This window comes from Limulus polyphemus, unplaced genomic scaffold (assembly GCF_000517525.1).
Source record: "Limulus polyphemus unplaced genomic scaffold, Limulus_polyphemus-2.1.2 Scaffold2868, whole genome shotgun sequence".
Lineage (NCBI taxonomy): Eukaryota > Metazoa > Arthropoda > Merostomata > Xiphosura > Limulidae > Limulus > Limulus polyphemus.
In genome coordinates this window covers 1-17,501 of record NW_013668478.1, presented here as the reverse complement: position 1 = coordinate 17,501, position 17,501 = coordinate 1, and the positions used below count along the sequence as shown (strand labels likewise).

Here is a 17,501-nt window from a genome sequence, read left to right as displayed (position 1 = left end):
TAAATAAAAACAAGCGGATAAACAAAATTACCTTCGCTAAATGAGATAGATAATAGTGTTGCGTCATCAAGATCACATGACTATTCTCACGCCTCTACTTTCTAGAACTATCCTGTACTTTGGCGAATGCTCTAGCATTTACTAGATATAGGGTAGTCTGGTATATAAAAGAGGGTGACAACATGACGGTAATGTAATGTGTGTGTAGATAGTGAGTAATTGAACTGCAGTCAGAAGTATTGTTGACGTTCGTTGATATAGCGTTTGTTATAGAGAGATTGTTGAAAATAAGTGTATCGTAAAGTTGTATTCGGAAAGAATAAACCAATTTTATTAAGTAAAGACTTGTGTCGCTAAAGTTTCGTCGGAACGAAGTTACGGAAAGTTAATTAACAAACGGAGACGTAACAACTTGTTATATCAACCTGAAATGCTTTTAAGAGACAATTGTTAATACAGATGATTGTATAAAGATTGTAAGAAGTATTAAGTAAAATAATTATTTGTGCATTTCTAAGATTTGCAAAATTTATAATTTTTTATAATTAATTATAAACTTACTGATTTTATTGCATGCCTCTTTCTCAGAAGATTTACTTAATATCACACTTTTCAAAGCTGAAACAAAGGCTACGTAGCATGTCTTAATACAGAGAATTGGGTATATTAAAACAACTTTGAATATGTAAATCAGCAAGTCCCATAAAGCAAACACAGCCAAAATAATAGTGTGGTGGTACAGCTTGTATCAGAACAACATTTTCACATTTTTTAGAATTTCATAGATAGTGTGATACCACAGAAAATGGATTGGATTTGGGAAAGGTAGATAACAGACCTTCGTGATACAAAATATTCATACACTTATATCATAAGATGTGTTCAGATCAGGCCTTAAGAATTTCCAAGACAGTGATATCTATTTTATTTACTGGAATTGGAAAACAAAGGAATAGGAATTCACTTGGAGCATCAGGGTCATCAAGAAAGAGACGTGCAATAAGTTGTACCCGTTCATGGTAAGTAAAGTGTGATGTCTTGTAACAGGTGAATATTGATGAACATAAATGTCAGTGGCAAAAGCCATTCATGTATCCTAGACAACAGTACACAACATAATCAAAGGATTTCCATCTGAAAATGAAGTCAACAATGTAGGGGTTCACTAAGCCAAGGCTTCCAGTCATACCACCTGTTCATCCATCACACACTTGAAACAGCTGGAGAATGAAGTTGGTATTCATGCTATTCCATATGAAGATCTACCTGTTAATTCACTGGATTCAGCACCTATGAATTTCTGTGTGGTCAGACTTTTTAAACAGGTGATTATGGAAGGCCTACAGGGAGAAGCAATGTTGTTTAGACATGACAGCCTTTCAGTGGAGCATTTTGCAATGGAAATAGTGCTGCAAGGCTATTGTCAAAAAGCATAGTCGTATATGACAACATATACTGTAATAATATGGTGAGGCTCCAAATTAATTTTAATATTACATAGTCAACCTCTGTATATGTGCCTGTGGCAGTACTCTAGAGGAGCAAAATTATATGTTCCCATGGCAGTTAGAGTTAATATAATTTTTACTCGTCATATAATCTTAGTTTTAAAGCTTTAAGTTAAAAAGAAAGAGATAGCAGAAATATTAATGCAAACACAAAAAAAAAAAATATATTCTGTACTAGAAATTTAATTTGTTAAAAGATTGTACTTTTTAGTGTAACAGTTAATGTTAATAGAAAATTGAGTCTTGTACTCATTTAAAGATAATTTTAGCATTAAAATTCTTGCACATGTTTGATTTAGGGTATTTTTAAGCTAAAGTTTATGATGTACCATGTATTGATTTTTGTTTCAGTGAGTCTCACATGTTCAACAAGTTAGAAGAGATTGCTCAGTCGCAACAACCTCAAACACCTGTATTGAAATGTCAGATCAGTCGAGCATTAGAACCACAAACCGTCAAAAGTAATGTATGTGTTTTATCCTCAAGATTTTTATTTTTACATAATTTTTTTTATCTTCAGGTTATGCTCAGTTCTGAGAAAAAGTTGATTCTCTAAACTAATTACTGTTAAAAATCAACTTAACCATATATAATACCAACTATTAATTCTATTATTCTTGCCTACATTTGAATTTTTTTTTTTTTTCAGAAACTGAAAATGGGTTTCTTTTGTTTTTAACTTTTCTTGAATTGTTTGTTTTATTAATTCAAATCACAGATGTTAGAAAAAAATTACTTGATTATTTTCTATTTATCTCACAAAACCTGTGTCCAGGGTCAGATTTAGTCAGGAGTATATGTGACTGTTCTTTTTCAAAAGATCATTAAACAATGTATAGCAAAAGACTTAAAATTTTGAAAAAGTTAGCCTTTCATTGAAGCTGGAATACTAGTATAGCAGGGCTTTTAAGCCAATAACAGGCTGCATAATCACGACCCAAGCAAACCTGAAGCATTACCCCAAAAAAACTAGAATCATGGCAATTTCTTGTGACTACAGACTTGTTAAGTCCAACTCCTGATGTAGCTTCCATGGACTTTTGTGCCTTTCTGCTTCAACATGGTCTCAGAAGCCAACATCACATACAGTGGGGGATCTTTTTTTAAAGTTAAGGATGTCTGGTCTAAGACCAACCTTGCCATTCTTCCAAAAAGCTTGTTGCAATTTAAATTTAAGATATCAGGCAGTCATATGTAGTCATGGCTATCAAATTGGCACAATCAGTGATGAACAAAATAGTTCTGAGTACAGAACAGGACCTAGAACATTGTTCTTATAATGTATTTCTTTGTCGTTAGAAATATTGTTCTCTTATATATAGGGGGGAATATGTATATATTTTTGTGTGCACACATATTGAAAAGCCTTCATGATTATTGTGATCAGTGTTTTCAAGATAAAAAATGCATGAGGTTAATACAATGTAAAAATTTAACCTTTATTTAATTTATTGCTTAAGCATGTGTGCACTTAACTTCCTAGCAACCATTGGTTCGTGTGATGCTTTTTTCTGAGTAGTTTTAATGTGCGTATATTTAACGTTATAGTTTATGACAAGCCGAATCAACTGGGTTGTGCAAAGCTCTGCTGTAGACTACCTTCATCTTATCCTGGTATCCATGAGATATTTGTTTGAAGACTTTGACATAGATGGTCGTTTTACTATCAGCATTCATGATGAAGTTCGTTATCTAGTAAAGAGTGAGGATAGGTACCGAGCAGCCTTAGCACTCCAAGTATCCAATCTCCTAACTCGATCCATGTTTGCATTTAAGCTTAAGATGGATGATTTACCTCAGGTTTGTCAAGAACACTTTGATAAAGTTGTACTAATTTCTTTTAACTTTATAACACATGTTTTATTTCTGAATATAACTAAATTCTCTCTCTCAGAATACAATTTATAAAACTGGAATTTTTTTTATATATACAAATATTGAATAATGTTATCATAAATTTATATTAATGAATCTTAGAAGCAGATTTAACTGTAGTGACAAAGTGGTTGTTTTTGTATCCTAAACTTCAATGTTTGAACAATACCTTCATGAACAACAGTTTGATTTCTTTCAGTCTGTAGCATTCTTCAGTTCTGTAGATGTAGACTCAGTTCTAAGAAAAGAGGTAAACATGGACTGTAGAACTCCTTCAAATCCTCATGGCTTAGAGAAAGGCTATGGTGTACCTCCAGGTCAGTTGTATTGAACATGTAAACTTGAAAAATAACTCCAGTAGCTACTGTTGCTTATATTTTAAGTATAAAATTTGTATTCAATAAATATTATTGGTAAATAGTCAAATTAAATTGTAAATGTAGTATTTTGTCATAAAAACAATTATTTGTAAATCTTTTGGATGGAAAGTTCACCTATGTATACTGTTGGTATAAGTTTGACATTGTTTTCCAACCGTTAATCATCTGAAAAAATTATGAGAAGGATAGTTCATACCCTACATTTCTTTGTTATGGGTCATTCCATTGGTTACATTGTTTTTCTTAAGTGAGGTTATCCTGACTACAGAAGTGAACATTTGTTTCTAAAGGTTGTAAGTACATTTAGTTTGTCAATGTCATCAATATTCAACACAAACTTATTTCCAAACTACTTTACCGCTTTTTATCTGCAAATGCATAGACTGAAGAAACAGTAATTGTCTTAGCAGCTAATAAAATCCAATGTTATACATGTGATGAACAAGATTGTGTGTTAGAGATTTCTATTTGTCACTTCACTATAAAGAAATTTACAGTAAATGACACATTGATATTACAAAATTTTTGAAAAGATCAAAGTAATGACTGCTCATAGGATTGATTGAAGTATTATGTTCAGAATATTATTTGTTTGATTTTTCATATGAAGTTCTATTCACTGAAATATGCATAGGTATTTGCATCATTTAACTCCAAAATATGTGCCATTTAACTTTCACCTTGTACATACATTTTTACATATACTCTTGCACTTGTTGATTCCTGTTATGAATTCTGCTCTTAATTTTTTATAATGTTACTTCCCCCAACCTTGGTGTCTGATATCATAAACTTCCTTGTTTTCTCTAGCTAAATCGTGAGAACTCGGCACCAGTAAGAATAACTGCTATTTCTCATCTTACAGTCTGGAATGTCTGTCTAATTAAATTATATGACCTGCATTGCTTTCTTTCACTCGACATTTATCAGTCTTGTTAGTTCAAACTTTTCATATCCATATTTGGTTATCTAGTGTTCTCTTAAGCTGTCTATTACATCCAGTGTCTTTAATACATTTGCCATTCTATAAACTCCAATTAAATGTTTTCTGACAACCAAAAAGTTAAAATTGTATTTCATATATAAATTGTGTTAAGAAATATATTTTTTTTTGCATATTGTTGTTTATTATACAAAATTTAGAGCAATATTTTGATAAAAACTTTTTCCTTATCTGTGTAGGTGAATCCTTAGATATTTATGAAATTATCAAACAAACTAATGGAGGATCTCTACAAAAAACAAGCAGTTGTTGATACAGTTTCAAAAAGTACTTTACATGTATAAGTATATATATATATGTTTGTAAATAAAATTATTTTTGTGTCAACTTGAATTTTTGTCTGTCTGCTAATATCCATAAAATACACATTTAAAACTCAAGAAGACACAATGTCAAAATTAGCTTTGTTTTCCAAATATATGAACCTTTTTTTTCTTAAGCCAAATAACATAAATCTACTTAGTTATGTTTGTATATTTGTTTTTGTAACCTGTTAGTAGAGTCTTTCTTTTCTGATTAGTAACTAGAATATTTAAAACAAATAATGGCTGAATTAAAATTAAACTATACAACAAAATATTTGTCATTACTGAATGGCCCATGAATAAACATTATTTTTCTTAAAGTACCTTGGTAAACAGTTGTCTAGTAGCATGGCAAGCATATAATTTGGGATTGCAAGATTTTACAATGGAGTAACTGTAAGTAGGGTCTTTGTAACCTTCTAGCTATGGGGAGGGTTAAGATTTTGTTTATGTAATTTAGGCCTCAAATTTGACTTTTTAATGCATTTTAGGGCAGAAAATTTTAATTTTTCTTTTACTAAAATGTAAGTGAAATATATATTGGTACATGGATTGTATCCTAGCAAAGAGAAACTTGGTGAGTTAGAGTATAAGGTTGATAATGTGATACTTTTGAAATTTATAAATAAAATTGTAGCACTTACTTTAATGAAGTACCATTTATGGACTCCCTGGTGTTGGAAGAAGTGAAAACATTGTTATCAGATCTTCATGTTCAATAAGAATTTCCCATTCTATTGTCAACAAAGCCAATCATTCCTGGCCAGTTGTGTTGCAAAGATAAGTTTCAAGTCTTTGCAAACACAACAATTACCTTTCACAAAATGTGAACTTACAGGTACAGTCAAAATCAGTTTCAACAGCACTGCAATCATTGGAATTAAATCTTTATAACACTTGTTCTGAAACATACACTGCATACTGCCCTCCAAAAGTATGAATTCCTGCTTAAAATGTTCCAACAAGACTAATATGTATACAACTCATAATGGGTACTTTAATTTGTAACAGGTGTAATTCATAATAAAACACAACTAACTCTTAACACACACAAGTACACCTTTCTCAGAACAATACCTAAAGCTAAAACCTCATATTGCTAGTATTTGGGCTTTACAGCTGTGTCAAGTTTTTGTCAAAGTATAAATGCCAGTTTAATTGGACTCTATTTTTTTTATTTTTTCCAGTTTAGTAGAAGGTATTTTTTAACCAAAATGTGCATGAGAATTTATATGGTAATATGTGTTGAGCTAATTTGGTGATTTTTATGATATGGTGAAACTCCTCAAGAAGAATGAGGAATTTTGATCTGAAATAAGATCTCAGGTTGTTATTCTTGCTCAGGAAAATTATTGCTACAGAGCTATTGTTCAGAAAATGCGTATCTCTTTGGGAGCTGTATAGTGAACAATTGGCCTCTACCAATAAACTGATAAATACAAGTCAAGAAAGAGAGGTGGGAGATGAATGCTAACAATGATATCCAAGACAGACTTGCTACTGTATCTAAATGTACTTGGAAGTCAACTGAAAGCATTGATATTAATGTGTCTAATAACACAACAACAAGAATGCAGAGGGATTAGTGTTACACCAAAGAAGCCTCTCATAAACTCCAGAAATATATAGAAGCATCCAGTTTACTAATTACCACCAGAATTGAGTTGCTCAGTAGAAAATAGTACTGTTCATGCAAAGAATGAAATGTGACAAGGAGAAGTACAAACCAGAATATGTAGTTAGCTTGATGAATCGTGGAGGAGGATCTATAATGATTGAAGATTACTTTCTGCAGCAAATATATTAGAGGTGCCATAAAAATAAACAGAAAAGATTGATGTCTACCATTCCATCCTAGCATATGCCATCTTAAGTGGAACACAACTAGTAGGTAGGTTTATTTTTCACCAGAATAATGACCACACCACACTCAATAACAGGGTGGAAAGGAGAAGCATAAACCAGAATGTGTAATCAACACAATGAATCATGGAGGAAGCTTTATAATCATCTGGAGTTACTTCCTTGCTGCAAATATGTCAGAGATATTGTAAAAGGAACCATGAAGGAGGAGGACTACCATTCCATCCTAGTACATCGTGCCATTCCAAGTATAATATGACTAATTAGTAAATGGTTTATTTTCCGACAGAATAATGACCCAAAGCACACCACACTCACTAACAGTAAGTTCTTGAGGCAGGCAAGAAACATTAAGCATATAGTGTATCACTCCAAAGCCTACACATGAACTCAATGGAAAAACTTAATATTTTGGGGTATCAGCCACAATCCCTAATTGCCAGTTATACCTAATAACCTAGGAAATGGAAAAATTTAAGTCAAGGTTAAATGGTGGTTTTTTTCAATATTTATAACTGAAAAACTGTTTTTACATGGCTTTATATGTTTTTATGACACTCTTTTTGAAAATTATTACATACATATATAGATAAAATACATATATATTCAGTTATGGTTAATATCTTATTTTTAGATATAGTTAAAAACTGGTACGTATGCAGTCGAATACTAAGAATTATAGGTTTGAAAATAATTACTATATTTTATATATATAATGAACTTGATTTTTGTTTATTACTATGCAGATAATAACTTGATCAAGAATAACAAAACTTGTTGCTATCTCCCATACTGTCACTTATAAAAAAAAAAAAACTAGATCAGATAATATAAGGGATTTACTTATTTTTATAATAAACTATAACTAAATCCCACCTTGCTCATTTATTAAAGTGTTTCATTACAATTCAACATTAAATCTACTACTATCTCACCCCTACAGATCTTTCTTTAATATAAATTTTAGATGTTTTACAAATATTTTAAAACACTTGTCAAACTTTTGGTTACGTAAAGTAAAAACACCAGATAAATAAAATTATATTATGTATTTTATTTATACAAAAATTGGTTTCATTTTTTACCATCCCATTGTCAAAGTTAATGTGTGGGATTTCAAATTTAATGGAAATTGTGGAAACTACCAGAATTGAAACTCTGTCTACAAATTTTTTTTACTAATCTCTTAACCTTTTCAGTACCCAAAATTGTTAAACTAAAATGATACTTTCTTATTAATGTTTTCCTATTAAAAACTTAATGATGTAAATAAATCCCACTATAAGATACTAAAAAAAAAATTATGATAAAGAAAATGCATTTCCACAGATAAAAAAAAACATACTTGTTTTGCAGAATTGCTTAACTCTGCAAGACATATTCTGTTCCACACGATAAACATTTTGATTGCAATTTATTTAGCAAATCAAAGAATAGATTAGTCTCCTTTGTCATTTTTTCTTCACTGAAATTCATATTTTGGCGAGGAACAAAAAATTCACAAACTGTACAATTGTTCTGCAGAATTGCTTAACTTGACACTCGAAGAAGAAGAATCACACAAAAAACAACTAATTCTTAAATTGATACTAAATTTGTTATGGTGATTATAGATGTGCCTCTAACTTGCAAGTGTTCAAACAGCAGTTTCTAGTAAGTTTAAACATACTTAACTTTGTTCTTCAAATCAATGATAAGAAATATCATAAGCTGTACAAGAGACTGTGAGTCTTCACCGTATCTAAAATTTACAAGTCTGTGTCTTAAACTGTTGAGTCTTGGACTCACTAAAAACAAACCCTAACATGTCATACATAACTTTTTCTTAATTGCATTTAGATTTACATCTTTTAACATACAAAAAGTGTTCCATATAAGTGTGGTATGTATTTCCTACCTTCTTATTTTTTAATGTAAACATCTTCAAAAATTTTCATTTATTCAAAGGCTACACAGTTTCCATATAACACATGGTCCAGAAGGTCATTAAGTTAGTTTCTAACTGCCTTTGTTCTTCTCTACCAGTGGGAGGTCTTGTTGTGCAAGAATGTAAATGATTGCAGTGGCCATCATTTGTATATCATATGATAGCTGTCGGTTACAGCTTCTACTAAAAAGAATGACCAGTCACATCAGTGGAATTAGTTTCTATGGGTCCATCTGACAACTCCCATTAAGAGAAATGTTAGACTTAAACAAAATTTTACACAATACCTCAAATGAGTTGGTTTACCAGAAGACATCTCAATGGTTGAAAATCTGTAGTTGATCATGAGTCAGTGAAAGGTGACCACCTGTGTCCAACATAAGTAGACACACTGTTTTTGTCTTTGAAAATAAAGTTTTCTTTTTGTGTCATACACCATGTTTAGTCTCTTTTATCTTAGCTTAATGTCAGTCAGTTTAGTTAAACTTGGCAGTACTTCATGATTTATCCTGCCAATCCTCCTGTTACTTTTTGTGTAAATCAGTTTATCTGGAGAATGAACATAAAGCTTACTCATGATGTTAAGAAATTGTGGGTTCAAAATATCAAGTTAACATAAAAATACAAAACCCCATAACCCAAATGCTTTAAAAGGTGGACCTTTCTTCATCAGGGGAATATTACTATGTAATTCAGTTTTGTAGAGATACATTTAATCTACTATCCGTGAACATCATAAAGGGACGGAGAACTGGTGATAGTGCAACAAACAAACTAGTTTCTATTAGCATAGTACATAGAATTAGAACTAACCTAAATCTCCTAAGGTGGCCTAACTGTGTGAGATATTACTTGGATTATAGCCAAAGTATATTGCTAATAGTAAGGGTTTACAGTTGATGAACTAACCTAAATCTCCTAAGGTGGCCTAACTGTGTGAGATATTACTTGGATTATAGCCAAAGTATATTGCTAATAGTAAGGGTTTACAGTTGATGAACCAATGCATTCTCATCTACCGAGTTAATCTTTAATTATGATCTATGTAGGTAGCTTGCATTGATCAGAAGTTGAGAACAAGTAAATGAACAATATAAATTTATTGTAAAGAAAAAATTTACTCAAAATTTGATAAATACATCTCAAAGGTAAGCATTTAATATCTGAGAATTTTGAAAAATTTAACCTTAACAACAAAAAGTGAAAAAAGATACAACTATAGTATGTAGCTGGATATTAATTACTGTTGAACATCAGGTTATGTAGGTCTGATATCTACATGGTGCCCTGATTTACCATCATATCTAATGAATGAATTATAATTTAGATGTTTGCTTATCTACTCTTCATCATGGAGAACCCATTCCATTGAATTGTATTTTGTACAGGTCTTTTGTAAGACCGTTGTTTAACTTTAAGAACTTATCATTTTGAACTTATGATGAAATGTGTAAAGATATTTTGCACTTAGTATAACATTCCAATAAAACTGATATATTAATTTCATTTATTTAATGTATTAAATCTATTACAGTCGATTTTGTACAACACTGTTTTATGTCAATGGTTCCCAACCTGTGGTACATGGAAGCCTTTGGAAAACAAAAAAAAAATTGTCTTTAAAACTGGGGGGTAGTCTCACTCTTGAATTATTTAACTTTTTATTATTAATTTCATTTTTAAGTTTTTTTAAAACTAATTATGTGTGTCAGGTATATGCTGCTGGCTCAAAGGTCTAACTGGGGGTATGTTACATAAAAAAAAAAGGATTAGAAACTACTGTTTCAGTTTACCCATGCACTGAAGTAATTTCACATTACAAGTGTTCATAAAATGGATAGATCTGTCTGCTTAATGATAAAATATTTTATTTGGAAACAAATTTTTAAATATCTGCTGATGTTAATTACTTTCATAAAACATGAATTTAAAAGTGCTGTTGAAGTGCTTTATGAACTTTTTTTTACACTAAACATTTTACTACAAGACATTTTCTATTTTCCACCATGCTCAATTATAAATGACTTTCAATATTTTATTCCATGATTCATAAATGTTTTGTGTCAACAATTCTAAACTAAGCAAAGCAATACACTACACTAATTCTCCTTCATCCAACTGAGCACTTTTGTAACGTGCTAATCCCCCCTCATTACAAAGGACAATACACACTTAAGCAGTCATTTGGTAATACCCTTATCATTGAAATAAGTATACATGACATACTGTTTTTCTATTTTCAAAAGCTACATAATATTAGTATCAATACTTGTTAATATGATATCAAAATAAGTTTATTTTACTTAATCGCAACTGTTAAGTTAATCAAAAGTCTTCTTGCCACAAAAAGTTTTTGATCATTATTTGTTAAAATAAACTTCATAGTTTGGCCAGAGCTTGATTTCATTTCTTACAAGTAAAAACTAAAATGTGCATCAGCATAATTACATTATATTCTATCAAACAACAGTACTAAACAGATTATTCATAAAAACTAAAATCTTGAAACCTAATTTAGTTTCAAACCAAAATGTACTTAACTCCACTATTTAAACTGCAAAGTAATGCATTTTCCAAGATATTGCAATACAAACTGTGTTCACAAATTTTGTATAAAACTAACTACTAAGATACATATGAACACTCAGAACAGTAAGAAAGAACCCATAACATCATCTTGGTTTTTACAGAACTACAACTGCTGGGCTTCATAATAAAGTAAGTTATATGAAAACTAACATTATAATAGTAAAACGTTTTTTAAATACAAAAAAACAACTTTCATAAGAACATGCAGTGACAGAATCCATCAGGTCACTTTCAAACCTCAAACAATTCTAAATATTCTGACATGTTGACAGAATCTACTTAACTACATTTATTTTCCCATTTCTTCTCACTTTTCATCAGACATGTTTAATGGTGGTGGAATATTTTCAGTGTTCCTAGTAGTAGTAGTAGTATTGTTGGTATTAGAATTATCCAGAAATCCTACTTGCTCTGCAATTTGAAGAAGTTGTTCTGTTGCTGAAGGCATTAAAGGCTGGTACTCTGATCGCTCCTTTTCAGGGAAAGTAGTAACATTCAAGTAGCTCGGTTTATGTGTGAATGGATTCCATATACCTTGAATGCTAGGATGATCAGTATGCCAGTGCTTCCTTAATCTTATTATTGGGAAACCCGATTTGTTTTTCATGTACTCCAACCATTTGCGCACCTCATCTCTAGTAAAGTTGTTGCAAGTAATGTAATCTTTGTGTCCATTCAGATACTCGGCGCACATATAGGTTCCTCTGTGTCGGCGTGGTTTTAAATACACAACCGTTCCAGGGTTTGCCCGAGCAAAGTCTACGAGATCGGTTTCAATAAATTCTCTTACGCCTTTACTACTTCCACTACTCTTGCAGAATATCAGATTTATCCTCTGTAATTGATTAACAAATCGACCTACACCATTTTGTAAATTAGTTTTAATGAAACCACTTTGTAAAAATAGGTGACGATGTGACATGATGAAACTACTTTTACTCTTACTTATGTACGTGCCTATTATTTTCTATTACGCCACCTAGTATTTAGCCGTAATATGAAATAATATTATTACTATTTTATATATCAAGAAATATATATGTATATGCATTATTTACCGTTTGGAAGTTTCTCGAGTAAAATACTTCCATAAAACTAAATAGATAATTAAATATGTTGTATTCAAGTATTTCTCGTATCTCAAAAATGAGCATTTGTAAAAGCTTAAGTGAATTTTGCAACAATATATAGTCTTATAACAGGATTAAATTCATGTTTCCTCACAGTTGTAAAGTCCAGTATTTTTCGTCAGTGAAAAATATATATAGCTGGAAATTATTGTTCTCCATAATGGTATGTGACGATGTTTAACTGTTTAGAATAATTATGTTGGCTACCAGAATTATGGCTGATTCCTTTTCATGGTCTTGCCTCCCAGTGGCACAGCGGCATGTTTGCAGTCTTACAACAGGTTTCGATATCCGTGGTGGACAGAGCACAGAGAGTTCATTGTGTAGCTTTATGATTAATTACAAACAAACAAAATCATTGACCCCTAATGGCTCAGCGGTAAATCTGAAGGCTTATAACGCTAAGCACCGTTTTTCGATACCCGTAGTGATCATAGCACAAATAGCCCATTGTGCAGCTTTGCGCTTCACAACAAATAAACAAACAAACCCTTTTCATTGAATTTTAGCTCTGAAAGATGACATCACAAATATGATTCTTCGCATTAGAAATACTATATTGGCAGAAATTGACTTTTACATGCTTTGATTATGATACTTTACGAAACTAAATATTTTTTTCCATAAAAGGTAAATTAATTAAGATCTACAACATAATTTTCAATAGCCGTTATCCTCTTTGTTTGTTTTAACGCAAAACTACACATAGGGCTATCAGCATTATATAAACTGTGAAGAATCGAATCCCGGATTTTAGGAGACAAATTAATAATTGTTGTTTGTTTATTGGATAATCGTGCAAAGCTACTCAGTGGTTATCTGCGTTAGCGGTCGGTAATTTTGAATTGGGCGTTATCCAGCACCTAGAGCTCAAAGAGCGGAGCATAATTTTCGTGTGTGCGAACGGAATGCGAACGATGCTCCGCAGATTCATAGTCCAGCACGCTGACCAATGAGTCACATTCGGCTCAACCTCTGTTCACATTGAAATATAATACCAAAAAGTATGTTTTTTTAAACATGAAGTGCTAAGAAATGTTTACAAGATCAAGATGTGGTTTAATTAAAGCCCCCCTCCCCATTTCAAAGTTCGCTTACTGTCAGAACCGGAACAATTATGAATCTCAACTTAACAGAATATTTTATTTTGGTATGTTAATTTTTTTCTCTAAATTTCTGCACAGTTTTAGCATGTAGCTAATCACCTCCTGTTAATTAGATGCATCTTGTATAGGTAAGGGTTACATAATGCAGTCTTTATTCTAAGTGTTAAACCAGAGTGCATGTGTTAAATTCCTTGAAATGCAGCCTATTCAAACATGTAATACAAAAACCTGTACCACTGTCCTGGCTATGAGTTTTATGTGAATTGTTGATTGAGGTATATAACATGAAGACTGGGGAGATATGTCACTGGGGCTTTTGCCTGACAGAAACTGGGTATCAATACAAGTAGGTCCTCTGTATTAGGTCTCCTTCGTCTTGGAAAGACTCATTTGTGATATGTGAGTAGTCATACGGTTACTAAGTTCTATAGTGATATAGGTTTTTTTTAAAAAAAAATCGATTATTAGGTCTCCCTACTATCATGGCGGTAACACGTGGTCCAGGAAAAGGTAAGTTTACAGTGCTCCAGTCATTCTCCTTTCCTTATGCTCTTGTATTTGATGTATCGTCTACCTGTGGGATATTGTGATATCTGTTCGCTGGCTGATGATGACGTCGCTAAAGGCCACAGCCGACCAATCCTGTGGATAGCTAAAGACCACGAGGTGACGTTTTAATCGAAACAATGGTTTGGTTTAATTTAATAGGGTTGTTTAAACATTTGTTTAACAACAAGTAAAAGCTTGGAATGGTCTATTCTTTCACTGGGGGGGGGGGGTGGTAAAACACTTAAATACACCAGTTTTGTTATGAATTTCGCGCAAAGCTACACGAGAGCTATCTGCGCTAGCCCTCCCTAATTTTGCAGTAAAGATTAGAGGGAATTCTTCGGCTACTATTTTACTAACGAATAGTGGGATTGATCGTAACATTATGACGCCCCCACGACTGAAAGGGCGAGCATGTTTGGTGGGACAGAGATTCAAACCCGCGACCCGAAGAATGCGAGTCGAGCCCCCTAACCACCTGCATATGCCAGGCCGTAGTTGAAACTAAGAAAACAAGCTTATCTGGAAGTTTGAGCGCGCTTTCATTAGTCAATTCAAGCTAGTTCTATTAGACGATTGGAAGTAGAGACCTGCATACTAAAGGATAATAGTTTTTAGTTTCTCTAGTAGATGATTTTGCGAGAGAAGAAGCTAAAGACTATCCTAGTATAACCAATTATCCTGTTGTTTGCATGGGTACGCTTGCTGTTTTCTTTTATTTCTCAGTAATAAAGATTATGTTTTATTTTCGTGAATTTTGTCCAATCTATTTATTACTCACACATAATCCTTACTCGTCTTAATTAACAATCTCTAGATTTTACAAGAGTTTCAGGAAACGCTTTTACAAACGGAAATGAACTTTCTAGACGTAATAGTACTTGAAACCAAGAGGAAGAGTTTAGCAGTGGAGAGAGATGATCGCGTGAGAGAGGCGTCGTGTCTAGGAGAAGCCCTCTCCTGAATATAGGACTTTTACCGATGCTGCGAAGATCCATAACGTCGGATATCCTTCAGTTGCCTACTCATGATTTACTCGTTTCTGGAGCACCCAGACCAGTTGAGCAGCTGGTGCTCCTGAAGATCGACTATGGTAAATGGAAAACTCGAGACAACTTGAGGGGGTCTCTATTAAACTCCCAGGCTTTTACAAGCCAGAACACGGCAGCCCAAACTCTGGTCAGTGGAGGACAGAGGCATGGTGGAGAAATAGAACCTACAGGCAAGGAACCCCCCCCCCCTAACTATCGATGGCAGTTCGAGGCACCTGGGGTCATACAGAATCAAGGGCATCAGTAGCAACTTCTCCCGGCCTTTGTTAGGAGTATGATAGGTTAGCACCTAGCGCACAGGGCTCTATGAACGAGGACAAACATATTACACTACTATTGTTCAAGGGAACAGCAGGAGAAAACTTAGACCAGTTCCTTGGAATAGATATTCTGAGAAGCAGACTGTGCAATGTCAGATCCTGAGTTTAGCTGGTCCGACCCCCAATGCAATCAACCATTTTGACAAGGAAAAACAAGGCAACTGAGCAATCATCGTCTATGAACTACGTTGTTGATTTGGCCCTGTAGGGAATCATGTGATCTACTGAGCCGAGTTTAAGGCTAGGAAGAGGATCGGTGCCAAAGAACTAACCATCCAGGTGGACGACTTGTGGCATTTGCATGACAAGGCTTACCTAGCAATGGTCTTGGCAGATCAAGAAAATATTCTAGTTAACAAGTAAACCTGCAACTCTCTCAACAGATGACCCAATCTGCGGTAGACAAGGCCAGTGAGGAAGACATTAGTGTGTGCCAGGTCCATGTAATTTGTAGCAGTTATGGGACAATAGTGTGTGTCAGGTCTATGTAGTGTGTGGCAGTTATGGTACAATAGTGTGTGTCAGGTCCATGTAATATGTGGCAGTTTTGCTGAAGGCTCGCGTGTATCTCCCAAAAATACTGTAGTATACCCTGAGGGTGGTGTTGACTTGTCTCAAGATGAGAAATAAATGGTAAAAAACAGTAAAGGAAAATAAAACATTAGAAAATAAGTATATGTGAAAAGAAAAAGACCTGAAATTACAAATACCATCAAAAGAAAATCTTTTAAGATATTCTACAAAAAATTAAATGGTACGCTGTAGAGTTCATGCAAATGAATACGAAAACTGCACGATGAAGAAAAATATTGTTATACTTAAAATGAAAATCACATTGCACTCGATTTGTTACTAGTTTGAATGCAAGTTATTACAATATAAAAATAACATGTTTTTAGTATAAACACTAAATTTAAATATCGTCATTCTTTGTGTACAAGATACTCATAATCTTTAATGAAATCTCACCAGTTTTTGTGAGGATATGATAAGAAATCTCAGTTACATTATGTATGGTTAATATAAATTGTATTTCGTATAATGTTTTTTGTTTAAGAAATTACAAGTGGGGTAAATAATGTTTGTGTGAAATATTTTGCAAGTGAAAAACTAAAGTTGAAATTGAAGTCAATCGACATGTGATGACAGTGACATTACGCCATCGTGTACCATACTCATTGAACTAAAAGTTTGACTAAGCAAACATTAGGTATGGTTATTCTGAATGGAAAAGGTAATATGCAATCTGGACTCCACGAACAAAGGCCTTTCTAACGATATGAGATTTGTAGCGTTTAATCGAGAAACTGTGAGACAGGTTCTGGACAGACACTGCAAGAATAGGGAGACCGGGGCTAGTTGTTACAGGGGCAAGTTGATACAGTGCCTCTAGCTCTTGTTGAGATTAATTGACGGCGATAGTTCACGGACCATCGAACACGTGTTGCACAAGCTTTGTTTTAATGGCGGCATAAATAAGATCAGTCACGAAATAAAAAGGTATGTACATTTTCTGTTTTTGCATACCTTAACAACAAAAAAATGTCTAGGAAATATCTATTTACTCTTTATATACTGTGTTTTGATACTGTTCTTATTAGTTGTAGACTTCGATAGTTAATACCTCTTAATATACGATAACATTGAGTTATGTTGTTTGACGATGAATTAGTATGGAGACATTGTTATACCCCATGTCGATATGGGGCATGTTGTAACAACATGCCCCAAAGTTCATCAAAAAGGTGTAATGCACATGAAATATTAATGAATTACATTTTTTTACAGATCAATTGCAATTATGGTTTGCACGTATATTAGAAAGACTGATAGAGGAACTGTGTCCAAAAAGGTGTTTGAGCCGGCGGCTGATAGGGTTATTAATCATAATGAT

The 17,501-nt window shown here is 33.0% G+C and overlaps 2 protein-coding genes across 6 annotated transcripts in view; one reads left to right on the top strand and one right to left on the bottom strand.

Annotated features, from left to right (window-relative positions):
* The window catches only part of LOC106468090 (DNA polymerase subunit gamma-1-like), a 62,444-nt gene extending 57,358 nt beyond the window's left edge, over positions 1–5,086 (top strand). For 3 of the 5 annotated variants that reach the window (XM_022396394.1, XM_013928493.2, XM_022396393.1), the window contains 4 exons: positions 1,860–1,974; positions 3,057–3,308; positions 3,583–3,700; positions 4,946–5,086. In XM_022396394.1, coding sequence (XP_022252102.1) covers positions 1,860–1,974; positions 3,057–3,308; positions 3,583–3,700; positions 4,946–5,019 — 559 coding nt within the window. In that variant the 3' untranslated portion in view covers positions 5,020–5,086. Of the gene's footprint in view, positions 1–1,859; positions 1,975–3,056; positions 3,309–3,582; positions 3,701–4,945 lie in introns of those variants that run through there. The other 2 variants (XM_022396395.1, XM_022396396.1) reach the window with 2 other exon arrangements.
* Positions 5,087–9,942: 4,856 nt separating this feature from the next.
* LOC106468092 (39S ribosomal protein L43, mitochondrial-like) lies at positions 9,943–12,403 on the bottom strand. The gene has a single exon (XM_013928496.2). It carries the CDS (start codon positions 12,370–12,372, stop codon positions 11,758–11,760), a length of 615 nt encoding a protein of 204 aa, XP_013783950.1. The 5' UTR covers positions 12,373–12,403; the 3' UTR covers positions 9,943–11,757.
* Positions 12,404–17,501: the final 5,098 nt, after the last annotated feature.

Excerpts from the sequence above, each read along its gene's own strand:
- LOC106468092 (XM_013928496.2), bottom strand. The coding sequence starts at position 12,372 with ATGTCACATCGTCACCTATTTTTACAAAGTGGTTTCATTAAAACTAAT.